General features: G+C 39.6%; 4 protein-coding genes across 7 annotated transcripts; 2 read left to right on the top strand and 2 right to left on the bottom strand.

The window, feature by feature from the left end:
- Positions 1 to 23: 23 nt before the first annotated feature.
- Positions 24 to 2,114, bottom strand: LOC147818903 (transmembrane protein 272-like). The gene is made up of 5 exons (XM_087175035.1): positions 1,981 to 2,114; positions 1,842 to 1,907; positions 1,692 to 1,742; positions 1,396 to 1,587; positions 24 to 639 (listed from the first exon to the last, which is right to left on the bottom strand). Exons 2-5 carry the CDS (start codon positions 1,900 to 1,902, stop codon positions 380 to 382), a joined length of 564 nt encoding a protein of 187 aa, XP_087031161.1. The 5' UTR covers positions 1,903 to 1,907; positions 1,981 to 2,114; the 3' UTR covers positions 24 to 379.
- Positions 2,115 to 3,570: 1,456 nt separating this feature from the next.
- On the bottom strand, positions 3,571 to 7,021 carry LOC111657590 (uncharacterized). 2 transcript variants are annotated; one of them, XM_023409814.2, is made up of 4 exons: positions 6,760 to 7,021; positions 6,064 to 6,158; positions 4,735 to 5,305; positions 3,571 to 4,123 (listed from the first exon to the last, which is right to left on the bottom strand). In XM_023409814.2, exons 2-4 carry the CDS (start codon positions 6,129 to 6,131, stop codon positions 3,743 to 3,745), a joined length of 1,020 nt encoding a protein of 339 aa, XP_023265582.1. In that variant the 5' UTR covers positions 6,132 to 6,158; positions 6,760 to 7,021; the 3' UTR covers positions 3,571 to 3,742. The 2 variants fall into 2 exon arrangements, with proteins under 2 accessions (XP_023265582.1, XP_023265581.1); XM_023409813.2 differs by having other exon boundaries at positions 6,805 to 7,020.
- A 5,849-nt stretch (positions 7,022 to 12,870) lies between these two features.
- Positions 12,871 to 15,077, top strand: rpz2 (rapunzel 2). Its single transcript, XM_023409816.2, has 2 exons — positions 12,871 to 12,987; positions 14,053 to 15,077. The coding sequence occupies exon 2, from the start codon at positions 14,100 to 14,102 to the stop codon at positions 14,790 to 14,792; it is 693 nt and encodes a 230-aa protein (XP_023265584.1). The 5' UTR covers positions 12,871 to 12,987; positions 14,053 to 14,099; the 3' UTR covers positions 14,793 to 15,077.
- Positions 15,078 to 16,125: 1,048 nt separating this feature from the next.
- On the top strand, positions 16,126 to 23,462 carry krit1 (KRIT1 ankyrin repeat containing). 3 transcript variants are annotated; one of them, XM_023409920.2, is made up of 17 exons: positions 16,126 to 16,338; positions 17,623 to 17,792; positions 17,925 to 18,081; positions 18,364 to 18,456; positions 18,562 to 18,691; positions 18,780 to 19,023; positions 19,292 to 19,407; positions 19,570 to 19,713; positions 19,835 to 19,991; positions 20,539 to 20,646; positions 21,168 to 21,324; positions 21,449 to 21,600; positions 21,695 to 21,861; positions 22,093 to 22,180; positions 22,284 to 22,490; positions 22,877 to 22,993; positions 23,128 to 23,462. In XM_023409920.2, exons 2-17 carry the CDS (start codon positions 17,691 to 17,693, stop codon positions 23,215 to 23,217), a joined length of 2,229 nt encoding a protein of 742 aa, XP_023265688.1. In that variant the 5' UTR covers positions 16,126 to 16,338; positions 17,623 to 17,690; the 3' UTR covers positions 23,218 to 23,462. The 3 variants fall into 3 exon arrangements, with proteins under 3 accessions (XP_023265688.1, XP_023265689.1, XP_087031162.1); XM_023409921.2 differs by lacking the exon at positions 16,126 to 16,338 and adding an exon at positions 16,362 to 16,504; XM_087175036.1 differs by lacking the exon at positions 16,126 to 16,338 and adding an exon at positions 16,366 to 16,487.
- The last annotated feature ends 485 nt before the right edge of the window (positions 23,463 to 23,947 follow it).

The following is a 23,947-nucleotide window of genomic DNA, read 5'->3' on the forward strand; positions in this document are numbered from 1 at the left end:
AAAGCATAAGATAAAGACACAAATTAAAAAGCCAGCGTTTCTTTATTCAAGCCTTCACCTCAAGCAAAAATATGTTCATCTCATGCCATATAATTACTGGTGGCAGGGACCAGACAGTCCTTTGGTGACTCATCAAAAACACCAGTTTTATGGACAATAGATAGTTATTTTTATACACATACTGTAAATGACAGTGCTGTTGTGTGAAAGTGATATGATGTTTCAGCAGGTCTTACATTTGATCCTTTCATATATTGCACCTGACTAGAAAAACTACCACAAAAAATAAAAATAACCCTCAACAGTAGGGGGAGAATCAGGATCAGGAAAATTTTCACTTCTCTAAAACCTATTGTGAAGCCACAAACAAGGATTTAAATTACACATCACTAGCAATGGGTTCTTCAAAATAACCTGTCCCACCATAGAAAGTATTGCGGTTGGGTATCAAGCGACGTCCTGCCCTCACAGTCTTACAGCAGGCCAGTAAACCGAAGCAACAGCCACAGGTGAACAGGAGAGTCACACACACCCACACCAAGGTGGTGACAACAAAGGCAAACTGGAAGGGTGTCTTATGGCAGTACTGTTTTCCTGGTTCGTAGCTGGGAGGATATACAGAATAAACCCAGACAGTGCCTACAAGGAACAGAAAGCACATATTAGACAATGCATTTTTACTAAGACCAGCCTCATGTCTGGCAAATTATTTGATGGCGACTAAAATATATTTAGAAGTAGCATATTAATGATGCATTCACATCATAGATCATATAAACATATTTCTCTCCCTTATATAATAGTACATTAGCTGCTTTTATCAATGTTGGTATTGATATTGGTGATCCTGGCCCTAAAATCTGCCCTAAAAACTTTAAAGCCCCTTAAAACTTAAAACTTCGAGTCTTCCTTTCAAATCTTAAGTATTTCTCTTTAACCTTAAAATCACGACTAAATAAATGACAATCAAGATTAAAAACATCTTAAAATATGCACAGTTGATATTCATGTAACATTTCATGAGTCTATGTATGATGTGATCGAAGAATGATATTTATTAAATGAACCGATTACTTTAATTTAATTATTACTCAGCTATTTCAATTATCTTCCTCTCTTCTCATCTCTTCTTATCACATACTTTAGCTGCAAAACGTTCAGAACTGTCAAACTGAAGGAAATGTTTTCACTGGTGACATTTTAAGCCTAATTTGAATTATTTTATTTACTGTTTCCATTGAACTATAGTGGAATAGAAGTATAAAGTAGCATGAAATGCGAATATTCAAGCAAATTGTAAAATTCTTGCACAAATTCAATTTCCATCACTGCCTGATTTCATACAAGAATTTAGAATCTGGAGAGACGTAACATCTTTCTGACAGTTTCTCAAACCTGCGATGAACCAGCAGAAAGTGAAGAGGTGCAGAAGGGCCACGCAGACCGAGCTCAGGATGAAGATAACGCCATCTTTCCAGGTGCTCTTGGTGTAGGTCAGAGTAAAAGAGACGAGGCTGACAGCTCCCAACACCATCAGGTAGATGGGGATGTAGGGCTGTATTGGACAATTTTTGATATGTATGGCCCCTGTGATGCAGCAGAGCAACAATGTGAATATTTGACATTTGGCTCAAGAATAAGATGCCAAAACATACTGCTTGCTGCCAAAAATCACAAAATAATACACCTACCCAATCCAATGGCTGCAATCATAATCATCCACCAAATTATATTCACCACAACTACATGGAAAAGGGAGAGGGTATAATAATATAAATAATATACAATATAAAAATAATGAAAAATGAAGGCATGAACATGATGGAGAAAAGTACTCTAACCAATTGCTGAAATCGCAATGGCACTTTGAGGCCTGAAATCCTCCTGTGGAGAAGGGATCATGTTTTCTGCAGAGAAAGAAGGAGTTATAAATCATAATATATCAACAAGGAAAGCTGCAGCAGCAGTGTTATACTGTACCTGTCCAGCTGTGGATGGAGACACTTTAAAGACACTCCAGTATTCACTAAATGTAGAAGTACGCATGAGCCTGCATTAGTTGACACTTTGTTAACATCCTCTGCTGCTTTGGCAGGATGTTAAGGCACATTGCCTCAAGGCAGAGCATTGTTTCGCAATACTCTCTGCATCTTACTAAGAGGATGTGATGAAAAAATTGTTATCTGATATAGATGATCTGCATGAAAAGTGTGTTTTAAGCCAGCCAAACCCTGTTTCTCTTGCAGACCACTTTTTCTGAAATTTTGAATTTTAAGACATAATCAGTACATCTCAATGGGAATGCATGGTGCAGCATGAGGGCTCAGTCAAAGTAATGTAGCACAGGACAGACTTGGTGATGCACATGCATTCACAATTCACAGTCAGGAAGATCTGTGTTATCAGCTTCTATCAGTGTGGTTAATACACAGTTTGCAATTTCATCCCATGTCTTATATGTCATCTATTATTTACTGTAGAGCAGTTGCACACTTAAAACTCAGTGTACCTGCTTATTGCTGGTTTTGGTTTTCTTTGTGAATAATAAAGTGTTACTAGGTGGTTTTATTTGAATATCATGCAATATTATATAGGTTGGAGATTCAGAAATGCTATGTTAGCAGCAGCTAATGTAAATTCAAGTTGTTAGCCTCTAGCAGAGATGAGGAGCAGACAACAGAGGTCTGGTTAACTCACTTCTTGCTGACTCTATACCCCCAGATTTTGTTTATTGTCAAACTTATAGTCCTCTGCCCCAACCAATGCTGACTCAAGGGACATCAGATTTTGTGCAGCTCCCTCTGGAGCCACAAAACGATTTATGCAACTTTTTTTCACATGTGCAGTAGTACTCCCCAATACTTGTGAACACACTTTGATGTATAAAATCAGCAGAGTTCCCCTTTAACTTGTAAAATTTGCAGAGTGCCCTCTTAAAAGTGTTGAATAAAATGAATAAAAAAAAACACTGCTTTTAAAAGTAACAGTGAACCAAGCAAAGGTAATAAACACATAGTGAAATTAGCTTTCTGCTTCAATAACAATGTAGCTCAATTGCAGCAAATCATAGCGAAACAGCAGTGTGACAGTTGTGGGTTTGTGACACACAAGGTTGACACACCTCCCTATTGAGCCAGTACAGGATGTTAGTACCGACACAGTCTGGTGCTAAGCACCCCTGCAGCCACACTGCCACCCTGTGACAATGAAATGTCACTCCTTCCATCCACCCTGGCTCAAACACAACTCCTGATGGCCGTTCAAAGAGACGCAAAGCCACACAACCTGGCAGCGACCCCTGCAAAGTCAATAAACCTCTGTCCCAGGTGTTGGACCGGTGTTCATTCCTCCAGCTAGAATGGTAAATAGTTATTTATTTGGCTTATCTGGGCTTTACCACGGGTACGCAATGACCTGGCTAGTGACATATATTCACAATAAGTGTGAAAACAGCAATTGTAATACACTCCCACATCAGTTAATTACTGCACAAAATTTTGCATATTGCCACTTCTGATTAATTTGATGTGATTTTTATTTTGTTTCTATGGTGAATGACACAATGACAAGTTCAATCTGAGGTATAATTTTATAATAATTAAAATCATATTCATTACAGTAGGGTAGTAAAGTTACACCTCACTATTGCATCCAAGCTACAACTGCCGTATTTGGTGTCCATAGTGATACCTTATTGATTGTACAGTCATTGATCAGTTCCCTATACATGGTTGACTTTCACTCAGATATTAATATCAAAATCTTTGTTCCTCCTCTTTCTCAGTGAAGAAATTGTATATTTCAAACTTGCCTTGCTAGGAACTGAGTTAAAGGCCTGTCTGCTCTTCATGAACTCTAGTTGGAAGTCAATGATCATTTGAATAATGGGAGCAGCAGGGAAGTCCATGCATATGATTCCAAGGCGCTGGTTCAGGTCTTTCTTGGACCTAAGGTAGTTGTACAGTTGTGCATTGATGCGCTGAGCGACGGCTCTGGGGTACGCGAACACACCAGCTCCACTGCTGTAGGTGAGAAAGATCTGGGCCTGGTCTCCTGCAGGTGCGTTCTCCAGATGTTCATAGACACTTTGCCATTTCTCCTCCACGTGCAGAAGTGTGGGAACCTACATAGAGCAGTAAACTTTAAGTCACCCAAAAATTGTAGTTCAAAAGCATTTCCTCTAACTCACACACTTTGGTTGTGCCCTGATCTGCATAACTTCTGGGTTTAAGCAATGCTCACCTTATACCTATTGAATGTTTTACAGGAATTTTCAATGTAAAACCAGAGTGGGCTGCCTGCTCTACCAATATTTACAATGCTGTTGCATTCACCTGCCTGTCAGTCTGTCGTCTTATCCTAATTCATAGGAAAAAAATCCAAAAGTCCCTTGTCATGCCTTGTGGTGGAAAGATGTAATGTGTCATGTAAAGTAAACACAATCAAATTTACCATAAGTCTACTAACCTAAGGTAAATACGGAAACCACAGTCAATGGAATAAAAAAATTGGTGTTTTGTGCAGGTATTAAATCTTGTGAATGATCTGTATCAACACATTATCTCTGCATGTATTTATCTTTTTTCTAAAATTATAATTCAGATTTTTTTTTTTTTCCACACTTAAAATGTAATGTTGTAGCCTGTTGGCGTGGTAGAAGGGTGAGAACTATCAAATTCAATAAAGAGCATTCATTTAAAAAGGCAGTTTATATCAATTCATAACTTTTCATACCTTCCAGTTGTCTGCTATGTCCAGGGATCTATAGCGCATCCCCAAGTCTGGCCCAGAAAAGTCTTGCAAGATGATGAGTTTCCCTCGGGCCTCTCCCATGGATGGCACGAGCCGGCTGTGCCACAGCAGGTCCCAGTGAGCATAGCGGTGGATGAAGTCTACCACAGCACCATAGATGTCATTCGTCTCACTGAACTCCTCCTTTACACGCATCAGTACAGTCTCACTGGGATACTCTTGTAGGAAGTCAGCTACACCCTCCAGCACATGGCCAAAGTGCGCCCGCTGATAGGACACCCCATGATGGATGGTGAGGTTCCCCTTGAAGTGGCGCACACGGATGTCCAGAAAGCGAGCACCTGCCTGGAGCTGAGAGGCCAGGCTCCAGGTCTGGCATTCAGCATACACACCGCCGTACAGAGCCATGGTGTTGTGGGTCCCAGGCATGGTGACCTCAGACAGCGGCTGATCATCAGGAATACTGGCCATCCAGGACGGGTTGAAGAACTCCGGGTTGGGTGTGTCATCATAGTCAGGTCTCTGAATGGCACTGTAACTCAAACCAATGACTCTACAATGTAGGAGACGTTTGTCAGAAACATATTTTGTCCAGTAAATGCATCAACCTTTAAACATCAGCCACCTGGCAAGTTTTCATATCATAAGAAATCAATAAATTAAATACAAAAATGAATGCAAAATAAAAACATTTTGGTAATAAAAATGGCTATTTCTATATTTCTACATTTATTTATTTATTTTTGGATATCTACATTTATGTATTTATTTCTGTGTCCTTTGCATTTATTTGCATATTCAATTATTTATTTGTCCTTCACAAATAGAACCTGTTTGATCCAGAGACTCAAACTCAGTGACAAGACACTCGGCTGACGAATAGTGGAAATATCATCACTCAGTCAGTCAGGGACATTAGGGCTGGCCCTGCTGTTGCGGTCCAGCCAATAATGTGCTACAGATTCTAAAAATGGATCATTTTTCATGGGAAATTATTGCTTTTCTACAATTTCATTACTTTTGGTTTTTTTGGACATTTTTGGATATATCTATTTATAAATGTATTTGTGTATTTTTTTTTTTGTTTTAAACCTTTGATTGGTCTCTGCATTTGTGATCAACAGTATTTTTTCTTTCTTTTCTTATTCATTGTGTGAGTGTGTTTGCTGATCTGGGTGGAGATGTTCTTAGAACAATTGCTTGTGCGGGGATAAAGTTTTGCTGAATTGAATTCAAACCTAAAATGGGAATAGATATTACACTGGAAATCAGTCTGTTGATCCATCTGTGGCATGATTTCAACACACTCACCCCAGAAGGACCATCAGCTCAGTGAACATCTTCTGCATTTTCACTGGGCGTCCTCTGATGTTAATCATGATGATTTCTCACGTCTGATCAAGGGTCTATGATCATCAGAGGTAAAGACAAGAATAATACAACTTCAGTCACACTTCACCTGTTCAGACTGACTGAATGAATCCTTCAGGTTTTTTTAAAATCATTCTACTGCTATGGAGTATTTTCCTGACTAAAAGTTGATGCGACACAACCAAGATGTTAACAATCACCTGAGAAATTATTGTAAACACATCATATGCTTGCTAGTGTCATAGGGCTAATACAAACAAAACTTTTGAACCCTTTACTCAATTGATAAATATCGCTGAGTCTTTCTCTCTCCCTGACTTTGACCTCTGCACTCCTGATTACAGGATGCTTAGTTAAATTAAAGTGCCTGAAATAAAACTCAATTTCCCCTCAACTCTATTTCTCTCCCAGGCAACTATGCACCTGCATACTTATAAAAAAAAAGAAAAAGAAAAAAGCCCTCTCCCAGCATGAAGGTATTTCAGCCAATATAAAAAACCAAACAAACAGTGGAAACAATTCAATCCCGGTCCAGGAGGTCGACCTCAGCTCACCCCTCCAGGCAAATTCAATGGCAGGCTTAAAGCTTTCTAATCCCAAAACTGAACCAAACCATCCATTGCTGCTGTGTCAGACCTGCTGATGTGTTCATGTGCTGCTCTGGTTTGCTCCGGTTCCTACCTGTAACCAGGAGGTGTTCGTCCTCAGACTGGTCCGGGTGCCTGGAGATGACGGACAGAAAAAGGGACAGAGAGAGCAGCGGAGGGGTCAGAGACAAAATGACAGAGTTGGTGTGTCGACCCGGGATGTTATTGTGGGAAATACCACAGAGGAGCTGAGCTCTATGTTAGCATGCTGGGGTGCGAGTAGAGGGGTGTGTTTGTGCGTGAGGGTGTGGTGTGTGTGCGAGGGTATTCATCTGGTCACGTCCCTCATTTATCGCGGTTCAGAAACACATTGCATCATAGACTGAAACAATGTTTTCCTGTTTTCAAATCAAGACAAGGAGTAGGAAAAAATGAATCAGGCCACTGCAAAATGATGCCTAGACTCCACTTTCTGACTTTTTGCCCTGGTTTATTATTTTAGTAGAAAGAATCTGAAAACTTTTAAATGATTTCTTACATGGGGGGGCCCATGTGTATAAACTGCAGCTGAGTGATTTCCCACAGTGTTTCTTATCAGTTAGTGAAAGCACCAAAAATAGGCCCAATATTGATATAAGAATTCCAACAGAGAAAACTTTCAACTTTAAAAATTGAATATACTAAGGTCTACAAACATATTTTTGCATACAAAATGCTATTTTCAGAAAAAAAAAAAAGTAAACATTTTTTGACTTTTGGTCTGGCTCACTGTGACTGCCCACAGTTTTAATCAAATTATAAGAGGTGGACAAAATAAAAGAAACAACCAAAAGAGAGAATATTAAGTAAAAAGGAGGAAGAGTATATTATGTCTTCAGAACAGCTAATTACGTGATATAAGTAAGTCCTGAAGTTTATATAGAGATTCAATTGGTTTGGTCATAAACAACCTACATGCAACACAGAACAGTAGATAAACAAATGACACAATCCAACATGAGGTTCTGGACGTGCAGAACCAAAAAGAATAATATTAAATGAATAAAACAAATTAAATGACATAAGACACAAAACAAGGTGTTATGTACAAAATTGTGTATCTGGTGATTGAGGGGAAATTCAAGGTGTTTGACTTGATCCTGGTGTTAAAAAAAAAAACACAAATTGATGTAGTTTGTATGGAAGCTTTTTCATCTCTGGAGCATCACAAGAAAACATTATCACGTCATCCAGCAAGGGCATCTGTTGCCTCTAAGACAAAGCTTGATTTTCAGAAAGGTGTGAAACAAGATCATACAGATCAACTTGCACTTCTGTTGCTGTACATATGTTTTCCTACAAACTAGACACTGCAAGCTGATCGGTGTGCTCCAGTTTCTCTCTGTTCTCAGGCTAAAATCCACTACAGCAACCATGACAACGTACCAAACCTACTGAAGGCCCCAACCCTAATATATAACATGTCTTATATATTAAAGTATAAATTAGCTGCCACAAAAACTTAACTGGCAAGCACCATGATGGCAATCAATGCAATACGGCTTTTTACACTGTAGCAGTGATACAAATGCACAAAATCCATGAAGTTATAAGACATTAGTTTGTCAGATGAGAAAATTATGTATTTTTTGTATTTGTTGCACTAAGAAATGTATAGTATTGATTGCAGTGGTGGAGAAAGCACATGGATCATTAACTGAAGTAAATGTACTAATATCGCAATATTAAAATATATCATTGCAGTCAAAGTTCAAAATCTTACTTTTGTAAAAGTACATAAGTATTATCAGAGAAACGTACTTTAACTACCAAAAGTAAAAGTATTCATTCTACAGCAAAATGGCCCTTGTGGTTATTTATTTTATTACATTCAACACTTTTAGTTAATACTGATGCATCACTGTGTACTGTAGTAAGGGTGTTACTGTTGTAGCTGAGGTCACTATATTAACTACTTTATATAAAGTTAGTATAGAGGTAGTTTAGTCTAATGGTTCCCAACCCAGGGATCAGGGATCAGCTCGCTCTCTCAAGGTTGAGAAGCACCAGCTTCATCTTTAATAATGTACTGTGTTCTTTTATGTAAAATCTTGATGATGAAACTAGTACTAGAAATGAACTAGTAACGTTGGCTGTCAGATGAATGTTATGGAGGAAAAGGTAAATTTCCCTCTGTCACGCTGTGGTGCAGTTTTTCAACGTGCGCACAGAGGGTACAGTTACACACAACACTCAGTAAATGTGCAAGTGACATCCCACTCTAACACAAAAATCATCTCTCTTTTAAAAACTCAAAACAGGAACAAAACAACACCAAATCTGGCCTGATAGACCCTTCTTCCCAGAACACTCTTATCTCAGTTGTTACAAAAGAACTGATAGCCACATTCACATCCACATATCTGATCTGACCAGGTCGACATCATCCAACAAATGTCCCTGCAAAAAACTTTCTTGGCTCTTACCTATCAGTAAACATTTCCTACCAAATGTTCCTACCCGTCAGTGGTGGAAAATCTTTCCACCACTGATTAATTGTCATCAAGCTGGATGTTCGTTACCTTTTCCTGAAACCTGGCAGCAACTAATATGCACAAATCTGTTAAACACAATTGTATTACAAGTGTTGAATCAGAGGATTGATGGGTGATAAAAGAGAAAATCACCTGATAATGTAGTGCAAGAAGCAGCAAAATATGTACTGTATTTATGAGAACAGTCTATCTGCCAGACGCCTACTGGATCAGAGAAAATGCAAGACAGCACTGCATGAACGAAATCATTATGACAAATATGCTTGAAATTAACATTTTTGGACGAGTATGCCACAGATTCCTTCACCTCAGCACAGTCTGACCCCTCATAGGACACAGGCAGAGGGAGCTTGAGGTCCTGAGCTTTGAGGGGTCAGGGAGAGTGTGACTGGTGTGTGTGTGTGTGTGAGAGAGAGAGAGAGAGAGAGAGAGAGAGAGAGAGAGAGAGAGAGAGAGAGAGAGAGAGAGTATAGTACTTGGAAAAATCTGCAGATGTTTTCCCATTTTGTCTCATATCACTATGTGGGAGGTCAAACATTACACAACAGGCTTGTCCTTGTCCTGTTGAATATTTGGTTAGCTGTAAATACAGGTTGTATACACAGAGTATACAAAAATATTCCTGACATTCCTGCAATTTTTAAAAAATAATCAGGCCAGGTGAATCCAGGTTAAAGGCAACATTGGTGTTTGGTGTTATACTTAACCATTTGCCAAATCATTGCAAACATTCAACAATTCTATAAAATAAAACTGATGGTAAGTGTTTGTCCGTGTATCACCTATACTGTTAATAAATCTGACACAGAAAAAATATTATGCGGTGTTGAGTTCGTCACCTGAACTCGCCTGTTGGTTTGATGAAGGAAACAGGACACTCATTCAAAGTTCAAATCCCAGCATTTATTAAAGCTAACAGCAAAATAGCATTAGAAAAAGGAGATCGTTACAGAGCTCTGGGCCAAACTATGTCTCCATGACAACAACATGCAGTGTTGCCAGATCACGAAGTCTGACACTCTACCTCTTCCTGACCCCGTCTTTCATATTCTCACATAGAAAAAAGTGATACAATGTGGGTTGAGTCTCTTCTTATCGGTCCATGCCGCTGTCTTCTTGTTTTGCTCCTCCACGTGTTCTCTGTTTTGTTTCACCCCGTGTTATATGACTCTCCTACGCGGGACAGCCCTCGTGGCGGTGGATCTGTGAGAGATTCACACAAAGAGAAACAATACCCTACTCTATTCCTCGTTTTTTGTCTTACTTCTGTTCCGGGATGTCTAACACATAAGGAGTTGTTTTTCCCCAGGTGGCCTTCAAACAATATCATAAGTTCAGTCTGTTCTTCTGTAACGTTGCACAGCAAGTTTGATAAAAAAGTCACTTAGTTATAAGCATATTATGGTTACATCAACAATTCACACATTGTTTTATTAAAAGCAAACAACAGATTAAGATAAATTCATCTACAGCGGGCTGTTAATTGTTTGTTCTTGAAGCCTCTAGTGAAGAATCAAATAGTATTTTAATGTAATGTAACATGGGAACAGATTATTCACAAGAGGCAAGAGGAAGACGAACAAGATGCAAGGTCATTAAGGTCAACATACCTCTACCACAGACACCCACAGAAAACAGCTTCCTGTTTTCTGTGTGTGTCATTCTTGACATTAGTCAAGGATATGACATAACCCTATGGGGCAAAGCCAGAGAGCAGTATAGTATAGTATTAAGTTATAAATTTAAGAGTTGAGTATAAATTAAGAGTTGATTTTTACTGTCAGCACCACAAAAATACTGAATTAAACAAAAAGAATATGTTGAACTTCATAGAGGCCTTTCTTACAATAAAGTCATCCTCCAGAAAAAAAAACTCTTGACACTTTGACACTCTCAGCATGCCATGTGTCATGATCTGTGTCTGGTTGTGTTCAGTTTTCTGTCTTGTGTCTATGTTGTCTCGTCGCTTCCTGTTTTATTTTGACATTTGACTCTCCTCTCGTTTCAGGTATCTTGCCCTTCCTCCTGGTGTCTGCCGTTGGTCTGATTGTCTTCCCCGCCCTGATTGTTTCCACCTGTTCCCCATTACCTTGTGTAGATCTGCCTGTGTTTCCCTTTGTTCTGTGCCAGTTCGTCTTGTTTTTGTTCATGAACCTCCCGGCCCCACGCTGCAAGTCTTTGTCAATTCAGGCTGTGTACTTTATTACTTTGTTTTGTCTCTCATTTAGTCTCAACTCTAGTGTTGTTACTTTGCTACTTTGTGCTTAGTCATGTTATTTTGTTATTTTGTTATTTTGTTACTTTGTTGTTTCCTCACCGAGTGATTTTTTGTTCTCTGGCGTTTGCTGTTTTTTCCTCTCTGAGAGAGATTTTCTGTTGTACTTTGTCAATAAATATCATTTAGTTGAACTTTCGTCTTTTGAGTCGTGCATTTGGGTCTTGTCCTAGTTCGAGTCTGACACCATGTGGGAGATGAACTGCGACGATATCTTTTTCCACGGAAGACGTTTTACCTTTTAACTTTAAACATACGAGGAAACACAGCACAAGTGTTACTGCTCACATTAACAATGGCTCTGTGTGTCCTAGTGCTGTGTGACTGTGTGACAGGGAGCCAGCATGAACAAATGCCAGGACCCTGAAACTTAAGCTGCTACATGAAATTTCACCATCATTCATTTCATTATTTACACCTGTGCTTCTCCAACTGTCACATGTCAGAGAGTCCAGGTGCTTTAATGATCAGAGGAGGAGAGTGAATTTTACAATTATGCACAAATTACATGCTGAGAATTTTAAAGGCTGATTCTGATACTTTTTAAGAGTCAAGAAGACAAAGAAGGCTGAGAAACATAATTTAGACCATCACATCTTTCATTTTGTAATTAATTAATATAAATACAAGAGATGTTGCTGTTGAATTTTTTAAAATATTCTTTGCTATATTTAATGCCTTGTTGATATTTACTTGTGCACTTGAGTTGCACAGTATGACCTTGTTGCTTGGTCGTTCTATCAACATTGTTTCCATGTTTTATTTTGAAAAGATTATGTGAATGAGTGAATGACAAATTTTAAAGTGCTTTCTCCATTGAGGTAGACAGGCACAATACAAGTTGTAGCTGTTAATTTTTAATGCTGTGAGCACAGCAAACTAAATTTATCTCCACTGTATTTTAAAATGCTGGTAAACTAAACCAAATCTGCTTGTCTTGATACCAGCTGACATAAGTGATAAAATATATCTTCATCCTTTACATCTGTGCGCTCTGTGAGTGTAGCCGCTTAAAGACTTTATCAAATGTAACAGTCTTTACTATTTATCAATTCTAATTGGAAATTAAATGAACTCACTGCATTGCCAGTGATGCTCAGATATAAAGATTGTGTTTCCTGATACTACATTCTGACATTCTCTTTCACTACTGATTCCTGATCATGATCTGTGGTATTTGGTCACCGATACTGGTGTGGAAGGCGTGGGGACCTACAATTACAACAACACAATGAAAAGGCTACCCTGTCATTCAGTAGCTGTGTTGCAGCCTGTGGTTGGAGCTGGAGTGCAGCTGGAAGAGCTCCCCTCATCCAATCAGCACAGGGCATGCATGAGTCACTTCCTTGTGTTTGCTCCCTTATTTGGCATGAAGGGGGCGGCCCCTCTTCTGACTAGGAAGGAAAATGGTGGAAAGGAAAGCCAGACGATTTCAGTAGACAGAGGGATACCAACAGTTTTATCTCTGGTGAGTAAACATCTGCTGCGTAAGTGCTTTGTAATCTCAGCTCTGAAGGATATTTGGATTATGGGTGATATCTTAGTCAGCTGGAAATGATGAAATGAAAGTGAAGTGAGTGAATGATTGAGTATTCAAATGTGTGCTTGGATAGAAATCAGGAAATGAGAAACAAGCTTGAAACAAAACAGCAGCACATCTCGAGTTAAAGTTAAAGTTACAGTTGCCAAATAGCTACTGAAGTTTATTTGCACTGTTAAAGATGATAGACTGAAGATCACGACCATTTGTTTATTTCCAGTCTTTTTTGTGTTACTACAAATGACGACACACCCACTGTTGTTCCTGAGTTATTTTTCCAGCTGGACAACATTGAGATGGATGAGTAATATCAAAGCTATGAGGATAAATCAGTTACAGTTGGGTTTGGGTCTGTGGTGCTAAAAATTCATAATTTCCAGAATATTTGTTGGTCTTCTTAGTTGTCTATGATATTTAAATAAGTATATTGTGTTTCAGACTATTAGTAAAACAAAACAAGTTATTTCAATATGTAAATGTGGGCTTTGGCAAATTGTGTTGGTCATATTTTACTCTATTCTGATTTATATTGATATATATATATATATATATCTGATATTTTCTGCTCAATCAAAAAAACAATGATAAGTCTCATCAATAATGAAAATATTCTTGACTTCCAGCTCTAGTATCCTCCTCTGCTCACACATTGAAGCTCTGTGTGTCTCATTAGACAACACAGACCCCCATGTGGGCGACCTGTTGCTAGTAACATTAGAGTGTAAGATGACACCTTTTGCAATACGGCATACATGCAGCAGCTGGTGACATGTGGGCTGCAGGCTCAGTAACCTCAGAGTTAGCCCTAACTTACTTTTTAGGATAATGCAAGAAGAAGCAATATTTGACTCTCTGTGACTTAGTTGTGAGTTTAAGCTCTTGTTTACTATATCTAGAAAGGTTGTGGTCCGATGCTGGGGTACTATGCAGAGTATGGATTCAGTTTTACATAACATATGGTGCCTGTTTTTTTGTTTTGTTTTATCTCTACAGCCTCCAGACTCACATTGTGTGGACCTTAAATTGGCAGAAGAACAGTGATGGCTGATGCAGGACAGATCAAGAAAACTGCAGCCAAGGTGCTGTGCTGCGTCGAGAAGGTGTCCTCATTTGCCTCCTCCATCGACCCCATCTTTGGCATCGTCTCCTCCCTGGTTGGCGTGGCTCGCAAGGGCCTGATTGACGAGGAGGGCCATGCTCTGGACAAGGACTTCCAGGCAATCCACACCAAGCTAGAGAGCATCTCGCAAAAGAACCAACTATGCCTGAGGCAGATTCGCATCGACGAGGTAAACGAAACCTATGGCAAGTATGAAGAGTACATCAAGCACCAGTACACTGCCTTCAACAGCATGGTGGCGCAGGTGAAGAAAGATCCAGACAACTCCCAGCGCTACATGGAGACCTTTGAGAAGATATACGAGAGAGACAAGAGTGACATGAGCCTGGACGTGTACTACCGTGGTGTTATGGGTACAAACTCTGTGTTTGGAAAACCCCTGCTGAAGGTGTATCTGGAAAACTGCGATGGCGACCGCGAGATCATGGAGTACCGCTGTTCACACATCTCCCACCTATTCCACATGGGCCTCATCGCTCTCATGGGCTACACAGCTGTTACAGAGGATGATGAAGATGAGGTGCGGGAGAAGTGGTCTAAGAGGGTGGAGGACATCCAGAAGAAGATGCAGGAGGTGCTCAGTCAGTGCAAAGACAAAGACAAGTCATCCTGAATGTGGACCGACAGAGAGAGAGGACATCCTCTGGGTTTGAAGGCAACATCACAGGGAACACATCTGTACTCTCAGCTGTGGACCAATAAAAAAGACAAATTATATTACAAATATATATAAACCAAAGTCATGTTTGCGTTTGTGCACACGAGCTGCAGCTGATATATGTATTGCAGCATTTAGTTATTGCATCGACATTGTATGTTATTTTTTGTTTCAAAAAGGACCACTGTATGTTTCAGCTGCTTAGTGGTACATGCCAATAAATGATGAAGTTTTATACAATCGTTTCAATTAAAATGTATAAATTGTACATTTGCGGGCACAACTCTGTGTTCAAAATGTATTAATACTATGTATCAACGCAGCACACACAACCCCGCCTCTTCTAGAAAAACCAGCTCTTATTACATTGGTTGAAAATATTTGAAAGTAATACCAGAGAAACAATTAACTTGAGCTAACCTGCAGAGGTCAAATGCTAGAATGCCAAATCATCATAAGACAATGACGAAGGGCAATCATGGTAATAAAAGATAATGTCATATGATGTCATTAGTCCCTGACCTGCATGAGATTCCTGTCAGTACAACCTCATGCTGTGATGCCAAACATTGTTCAAACCTCCAAAGCATTAATTTAAATTCTAACAGAGATCCCAAAGTTTCCAAAGTTACCAAATACTGAGTTTGAAAGTCAGGCTGAATTTTGGGAAAATGCATCCAAAATGAGGTGCAAACATTTGGAGTATTTCCATTTCATGAAAAAGCGCAGCCATAAAACACATTCTTTAATGAAGAGTTTGAAAAAAGTGTCAGTATTGATTAATAGTACTATCTTTGAAGGTAAATGATTCTGTGAAATAAAAACTGAATTTGGAAGAAGGCAATTTGTAGAATAAAAACATCTGACAAAATAAAAAATAACATAAAATTTAAGCCAAATCCTCCGTCCTTCAGGATGAGGGATGAAATAGTATTTCATAACTGTAAGTTGTTTTTTAGACATCAATTTAATCATTTCATGATTTAAGTGATATGTTGTCTGCTTTCATTCATGTCATTGTGTTTTTCATCAAGGACTATTTGTTCCTTTAATACTGAACACTTTGGGCCTCCATAGAAATGGGTGTGTTTCATAAGTGATGGAATATGAGCTGTGCTTCTACAATTAAACACATACAGACGAGTACGAACACCTCCACTGGTTCTAGGTCTATGCATAATGCTGTGTTGCTGTGTTGCTGTGTTGCTGTGTTGCTGTGTTGCTGTGTTGCTGTGCAGCCCGCACTGAGTCCCCCTCACCGCCAGAGTCCTCTGTTTTCCAGCCGGAGCTGCTGTAACGAAACGTAACGTGATTCCTCTGTTTGTTTCTGCAGCCCTGCCCCAAATTAAAGGCCTGCGAACAATTTTAACATAAATCTGCTGTGGAAGTTCACCCGGAGCAGCGTCCCGGCTGCGGACTGATCAACCTAACCCAGCAACACCGTCTGAAGGCGGGGAGAGGCGGTGTTTGCTCTGTCTGAGGACAAGTCACGTCGACTTCGGTAAGTTTCCGCTGCTCAACGGGCGGAAAGGCGATGATGATGTGAGTTAGCAGCATCCCGGCTACAGCTGCTGGTTCAGTGGTAAAAGTTGATCCTGGTTGTTGTGGAGAAGAACATATATGAACCCTGGATAGATCCGGCAGCACGAGGTGTAATGTAAAACACAGTATGTAAAAGACTTGGTGTAATAACTGTTTAAAGACAACAGAGAATTTGGTTTCCGGGGCGTGACTTTCCTTCAAATTCAACAAGTTGATTTTTGATCTAATGATTATGAAAATTATTTTACCTTTAAGATTTAAACGCGTTTATCAACATATTCCGTTGTTAAGATATTTCATACAGCCAACCGAGGTGTGGTTTACTCGCCTGTTGTCTGTTTTATTTTATTTATTTCTCTACTTCTGTACATTTGGGTGCAGTACTTTCACTTTAACGCATATAACGTTCAGACTGCCTTGTTGCTGAGTCTCTGTAACGTATTATCAAGTGTTATTACCACAGTTATAAAGCATCAGAGTTGAACTGATAAGTCGATTGATTCAATTAATCAGCAACTGTTAATCAAAACTAAAACTATGAAACGAGAAAATAGTAGGCAGAGTAATCAGTAATGAAAATAACTGAGTTGACGCCCTATCAGCATAACACTTCACAATATCAAGTGTCACAGTTGGTTGTATATGCTTTATACATTATGCATAAAAGGCCATAAATATAAATGCTGGTGTGAGTAACTATGTTGAGTGTCTCTGATCATGGCCTGCAATTGCAGTTAGTTTCTCTGCCACTGAGTGATTTTTACTATAGCAGTAGCAAAGGCCAAGAACAAAGGTACATTTAAACATCTTTGATAATTATATTGTTTAATTGTAATTTATTATAACATTAAGTTTTATCAAATGTTATTTCTTCTGTTTTTTTTTTAAAATTGCATTCAACTGGTCCTTCTAACTAAGTGAAATGAGAAATAAATACTAAACAAATATCATCATATAAAAAGATAAAAACAGAACATCCTCACATTTGCCAAAATTCAACCAGAGAAGTGCTTCAACATTAGATATATTGTCTCTGACACCAGTAACTGGTTCAGATCTGCCAACATACTGTATGAAAGCATCAACATCTCAAGAACTACTGATCTTCTATTAGTGATTGAAAACTATTATGATATTTGTTTTTGCCCAGCTCTAACCGCAATGTGCACATGCTGGATATCAGTCCAGTCAGAATTAAATGTTTGTTTTGATGACATGTTCTCCATCTGTGATCTTCTGTCAGGCATGCCTCTGCACAGCATTTGGCCTTTGTGTAGGATGCTTTGTCGGGACTGAGGAAAAGTTGGCACGATGGGCAACGAAGACTGCCTCGAGGATGTGTTTGTAGCTGTCATTCGGCCAAAGAGTCAAGTCAGCCTGAGCTCAAAGGAGTACAGAGCCAAAGCCTACGAGGTAAATGTGCTATCTGACACTTGATCACCTGCTCTCCTCAACATCTAGTCCAAAGCAGACAAAGGCAATCTAAAATGTAACATATAATATCATGAATAAAAACACTGCTTGTTTCATCTGATGCCTGTACAGATCCTGTTGATTGAAGTGCCGTTGGAAGGGAAGGAGAAGAAAAGAAAGAAAGTCCTCCTGGCAACAAAAATCCAAGCAGGAGGAGACAAATCCAAATCCATATTGGATTATGTTGATGAAACAATCAGACCGATATCCAACAATCAAGGCTTCATAGGTGAGTCTCAGACATTTGTGGCATTCATGCATATTTCTACTTTTTAAAATGAGTAAATGAGTTTAAGACTACATGTAAACCAGCGGTTCACTGCAGTAACTTCTTTGCCTTGTGATCCCCTAAGTGAAGCAATGACTAATTCATGACCCCATGTCACCAGCTGCATGTATATGAGTTGCATTCAGTTCAACCAAAGGGTGACATTACCTTCTCAGACTATCTGATTTAAATAGTTTTTAGAGGCTTAGAAACCACTGTTCTAAACACAGTTTTGGTTTGCAGGAAAACGTGTGGTGCACATGAAGAAATTTCCTCTTGATGGAGCCAATGAAGGAAAAGAGGCCTCACTTTTTGTCGTGCCAGTCAGTGTTAAAGGTGAGCACAAAACAGTATCTTGTAAATTGAGATTACAACTGGGAATTTTTGTAAAACACAGTTTAAAACTGCACATATTGTACATTAATGAGTCCTTCCGAACAGACAACAGCAAGCTTGTCTACAGCGCCGGGAGCCCAAGCTTCTACTGCTTCCAGGACATCATGCGGGTGTGCAGTGAGACCAGCGCTCACTTCTGCTCCATCACCTCCAAGATGCTCCTGTCCTTAGACAAGTGAGGATATGTTTGAAAACATGCTCTTCCTTTTGCAAGTAAATGGCACAGGTATGCAGCTTTAACTTTTCCTCTTTGACTTCCACAGATGGTTAGCAGAGCAGCACACCGTACCTCACGCCATCCCCGCTCTGTTCCGGCCAGCACCCGTAGAGCGGGTGAAGACCAACGTCAGCAACCCGGCCTACGGCAGCGAGGGCAAACTGAGTGATGAGGGTCTGCACATGGGCTACACTGCCCTGGAGATCAAGAGCAAGATGATGTCACTGGAGAAGGCAGACATGTGCATCCTCAACCCACTCTACGGCTCCGATCTGCAGTACACCAACCGGGTGAGAGCCCTCATCATACTTTAAGGTGGCGTTTAGAAAGAGGTATTTGGGAAGGGAGATGTTTCTGTATTAGAACATCTGTTGGATTTCATTTTATACCAGAAGAGACTTGAAAGGCAAGAAACTTGATGGATATGTGATGTCACTGATTGATCAGATGGGATGCCTCAAAGATAGTGTCTTGGCTGTAATAATTTTGGAAATTTTAAATGAAGATGATTTTTCTTAATTATATAAACTCTCAAAATCTATCTGTACTTTTTAACAGGTGGACAAAGTTATCATCAATCCGTACTTTGGGCTGGGAGCCCCGGACTACTCTAAGATCCAGATCCCCAAGAGGGAAAAGTGGCAACATGGCCCCAACTGTGTGACAGAAGACAAGTGAGGAGTTCTCACTTCTTAACAAACAACACTGTCGTTACTGCCATCTGCTGACAACCTCTACTCTCCTTTGTGTCTTTGTATTTCTTCTTTTTGCACGAAATCTGAGTGATAAAATGCTGTTAGACAGATACGCAACACAAACTTCCCCTGTTTCTGCAGGGAGCGCCAGTGGGTGGACGACTTTCCTCTCCACCGCAGTGCCTGTGAAGGAGACACAGATCTGCTCTCTAAGCTTCTGGAAAGCGGTTTCTCAGTCAAGCAGCTGGACAGTGACCACTGGGCTCCTATTCACTATGCGTGCTGGTGAGTCTGACACTTGTCTCGCTGCCTGATGAAGTCTGCAGCATCTGTATGTCTTTTTTTTTGTCCTTGGACTTTGTTTGGTCCTGTTAATGATGAGTTGTATTTGTTTGGTTCCATCCAGGCACGGTAAAGTCAAAGCAACCGAGCTTCTGCTGGAGAAGGGTAACTGTAATCCGAACCTGCTGAACGGCCAGCTCAGCTCCCCTCTGCACTTTGCGGCCAGAGGTGGCCACGCAGAGATAGTGCAACTCCTCCTGCAGCACCCTGAGATCGACCGGGTAGGAAATGTGATTCTTGTCTTGTCTTTAGACTTTACTCCTCTTCTTTTTCCCCAAAGCTGCGGTGGATGATTATCAAATGGCTCTTATAATTTCAACATTACATTGGTGTCAATACTACAGCAACATGCACTACTGTCCATCAGGAATAATGTCTTTCTTTAACCCGTTAACATACAACAACATTATATCCATTATAGAAACTGGAAAAAACAGCAAAACAGTGTGACTGCTTACCTTAACTACTTTAGTATTTTATTTGATTTGATTTGCTTGAATTGAAAAAAATTGTCCTTAATATAAACATCATGATAAGCAGAGGGCCTTCTCCCAGTGTTGACACAGTTTACAACAATAATGTGTTTACAGTTTGACGTATTGAATATTTGATATTGTTTATACTGGTCTGTGTGAGATTTTAGAAGTTTAATTGTAAATTGCTTGATACTGGAAATTACCACACACATGTATGTGTATCATGATTCACCATAGTAAATCTCATGACAGCTACAATAGGAAGACAATAAATAGAAAATATTACCAACAGCATATAGAAGACCAACAGAAGAGATCACCTCTACAAGTGTGTGAGGAGAACAAACAGAACGAATGGGAGGAGTCGGTGAAGCTTCTGCAGCAAGCCAGCAGCAAACCTGTGAGTCGCACATCAGACACCGATTACTCCGTTTATATTGGAAACATGGCAACTATCTCACGGCAGTGTGTGCCTTCGTCAGCCATATCCAGCTGTTACAGTTTTCATGTTGAAAGTGATTCCTTGCAGCTTCTGCAAGACTTTGTTTTCGTTTTTTGCTGATGATATGTCAGGCTTTTTCATTCATATTTATGCCTTAGTATCTGCACACGTGCTTCAAACTGTTCTATAGGAATAGTTATGCCCGGATGACTTATATATATTATTCGCTTACATAAATGAAAAGGATGCAGGAGTGTGCACATGTTGTTGTGCTCATGGAGGAAAGTGAAAAATCAGTTTTTGACATTTATTCAATGTCTTTGACGTGTTTCCATGGCAGTTAAATACATGTGTCACTAGATGGCGCTGTTTCCTCAAACACAGGTCAAGGTGAATTTTTTCAAAACTAGTTTTTAATAACATAGGGCTACGCTGTTTCACTTGGTTTTGTTTATGATGTCTGTGTGTGTTTTCCACAGTATGAGAAGGTGCGTATCTACCGCATGGACGGCTCTTATCGCTCTGTGGAGCTAAAGCACGGCAACAACACAACGGTACAGCAGATCATGGAGGGCATGCGTCTTTCTCAGGACACCCAGCAGTACTTTACCATCTGGATCTGCTCCGAGAACCTCCGTGAGTCCACAATTTAAACACGAGTTCTGAAAGTGCTCTTACATTCATCCAAAGGCTATGACACCAACCACAACCAAACACTACAAGAGAAAATATTGGTGTGTGTGTGTGTGTTATGTGTCAGACCTTCAGCTGAAGCCGTACCATAAGCCCCTTCAGCACCTGCGGATCTGGACCGAAATTGTGACAGACCTGACAGTGCTGGATCCCCAAAGGGAGACACCTCAGCTCTTTCTCCGCAGGGATGTCCGCCTGCCACTTGAAATTGAGAAAAAGGTAGCACACATTTTACAAGAGGCAACTAATTTCAATATATGGTGTTTATGTTACGTAGAAAGTCGTCATTCTGGTACATACTGTCTTGTTCCAGGTGGATGATCCGCTGGCCATCCTTATCCTGTTCGACGAAGCGCGTCACTGCCTCCTGAAGGGCTTCTTTCCTGCTCCAGACAGCAAGCTGATCACTCTGGCCAGCCTCCTCCTGCAGATCATCTACGGCAACTATGAGAGCAAGAAGCACAAGCAAGGATTCCTCAAGTAAAAGACTGTTTTCAAATTATGTTTATGCTTAAATACATTTAGCACTGATATAAAACTTTTCATCTGCGGTATGTCAGGCTTAAGTACTATTAAGGAATTGCATGAATAATATTCACAAGACATTAATTCAGTTTAAACACTGTGATTTTACAGTGCAGAAATGACTCGAACTCTGCCTGATTGGTGTACAAAGGAATGAGCTGCTTTTCTCTGTTTTACTTTCAACAGTGAGGAAAATCTAAAATCTATTGTGCCGATATCAAAGGTGAAAAGCAAAGCGTACCACTGGACCAACAGGATTCTTCATGAATACAAAGTACGCTCAGTTTTTTCATTGTAAAAATTCTTTTCACTCTTCAAATGAAACTCAACTACTCCCTGAGGTGACTCAATGCCTTTTTTCCCTCCTGCTCCGACAGGCCCTGAGCACCAGTGAGGGGGTGAGCAAAGAGATGCACCACCTGCAGCGACTCTTCCTGCAGAACTGCTGGGACATCCCGACCTATGGAGCAGCTTTCTTTACAGGCCAGGTCTACACCAAGGCCAGTGCCAGCAACCACAAAGTCATCCGTGTCTATGTCGGGGTCAACACGAAGGGGTTGCACCTCATGAACATGGAGACCAAGGTAACATGCCGTATTTCAAACTTAAGCTGAATGCCAAATTTTCCTCTGTGATCTGATTTAAACTCAAGGGGACAGAAGTTCAAAGTGATCGATGTGGTTTGTCAGATGATTTTGAATATGTCTGTTGTGTCTGCAGGGGGCTATACAGCTGTATTTTGTGTCAAACTGTTCCCTTATGTTTAGTTTAAGACGGAATATCTCAGTTACTGGTTATAGTCTATGATTTCAACAATTTAAACCCCATCAATAGGCTTGATCTATTTGGAATGGAGAGTAATACGTGATAATATTGTATATGGGTGTCCTTTTTTAGTCTCGTTTTGTGTATTAATTGAACATGCTGTGCACTGTTAATATGATAATTTGTTAAATCTCTGCACTCCTAGGTCCTTCTCATCAGTTTAGAATATGGCACATTCATGTGGCAGCTTGGACATGCTGACCAGTACTTCCAGATACACAGCGGTGACAACAAAATTAACTTCATTGTGCACACAAAACAGGTAACTACTCAAGGATATTTCCAAATTCAAGGCGTTCAAATTTATTTTGAAAATTTTTTGTATGTGATAAAATGAAAAACGGCAATTGAAAGTATGAAAATATTGTCTCTCAAGTGTTCATTATTTCTTTACAGGCTGGCCTTATTGTGAAGCTCTTAATGAAGCTGAGTGGACAGATGACTCCAAATGATAAAACTGTAACAGACAAATACGCCTATGGCTGAAAACTGTTGAAGAAACCATGGCTGCAAAAGATCCCAGTGCAGGTTCTTCTTACAGACTTTTGACTGCAATAACGCTTGATGGAGAGCAAAGTCGGCCCCTCCACAACTGCATCTTTTTGTATATTAGGCTTACCAATATCTTTCACAACTTCACATTGTGTAATTTGACAGGTCATATATTTTCATTGCATGTAAATATGTTTATTATTTAATGTTTTGTTTTAATAAACTGATTGATGTATGGATGAGCTTGTCTTGTTCATTTTTGTTGGGAGTTTTTAAACCAAATGATCTTAAAGTAAAAACAAAAGTAATACATATCACTTGCATGAAAAATGAAGATGATTGTTGAGACAAATAGTGTTAAACTGAGGAAAGAGGATGGTTGCTGAGTATCATCCAGACAGATTATCTCAAGTCCCCTAGGAGACAGAGATGTCATTAGATGTTGTAAAACAGAATATTAAAAAAAAATTTTTTTGTTAAAATAGAAGATGCAATCATGTAACAACTCAGTATTTTGTCTTGTAATGGCACTGAAATGTGCTGAATTTGAATGCTTAACAAAAATATTACATTGCATTATAAACCTTGTAACATTGCCAGTGGTAAAAATACAATATTGTGTAGATAAAGTAGTATTGTATATTACAGAATATAACCATAACCATTGTATTAGCATTCATCTCAACTAATGCTAATTTGCAGAAGTTACGTCCTCACTGATTTG

This window comes from Seriola lalandi, unplaced genomic scaffold (genome assembly GCF_002814215.2).
Source record: "Seriola lalandi dorsalis isolate HSWRI2012SDOR001 ecotype SW California unplaced genomic scaffold, Sedor1 jcf7180002054408, whole genome shotgun sequence".
NCBI classification, from domain to species: domain Eukaryota; kingdom Metazoa; phylum Chordata; class Actinopteri; order Carangiformes; family Carangidae; genus Seriola; species Seriola lalandi.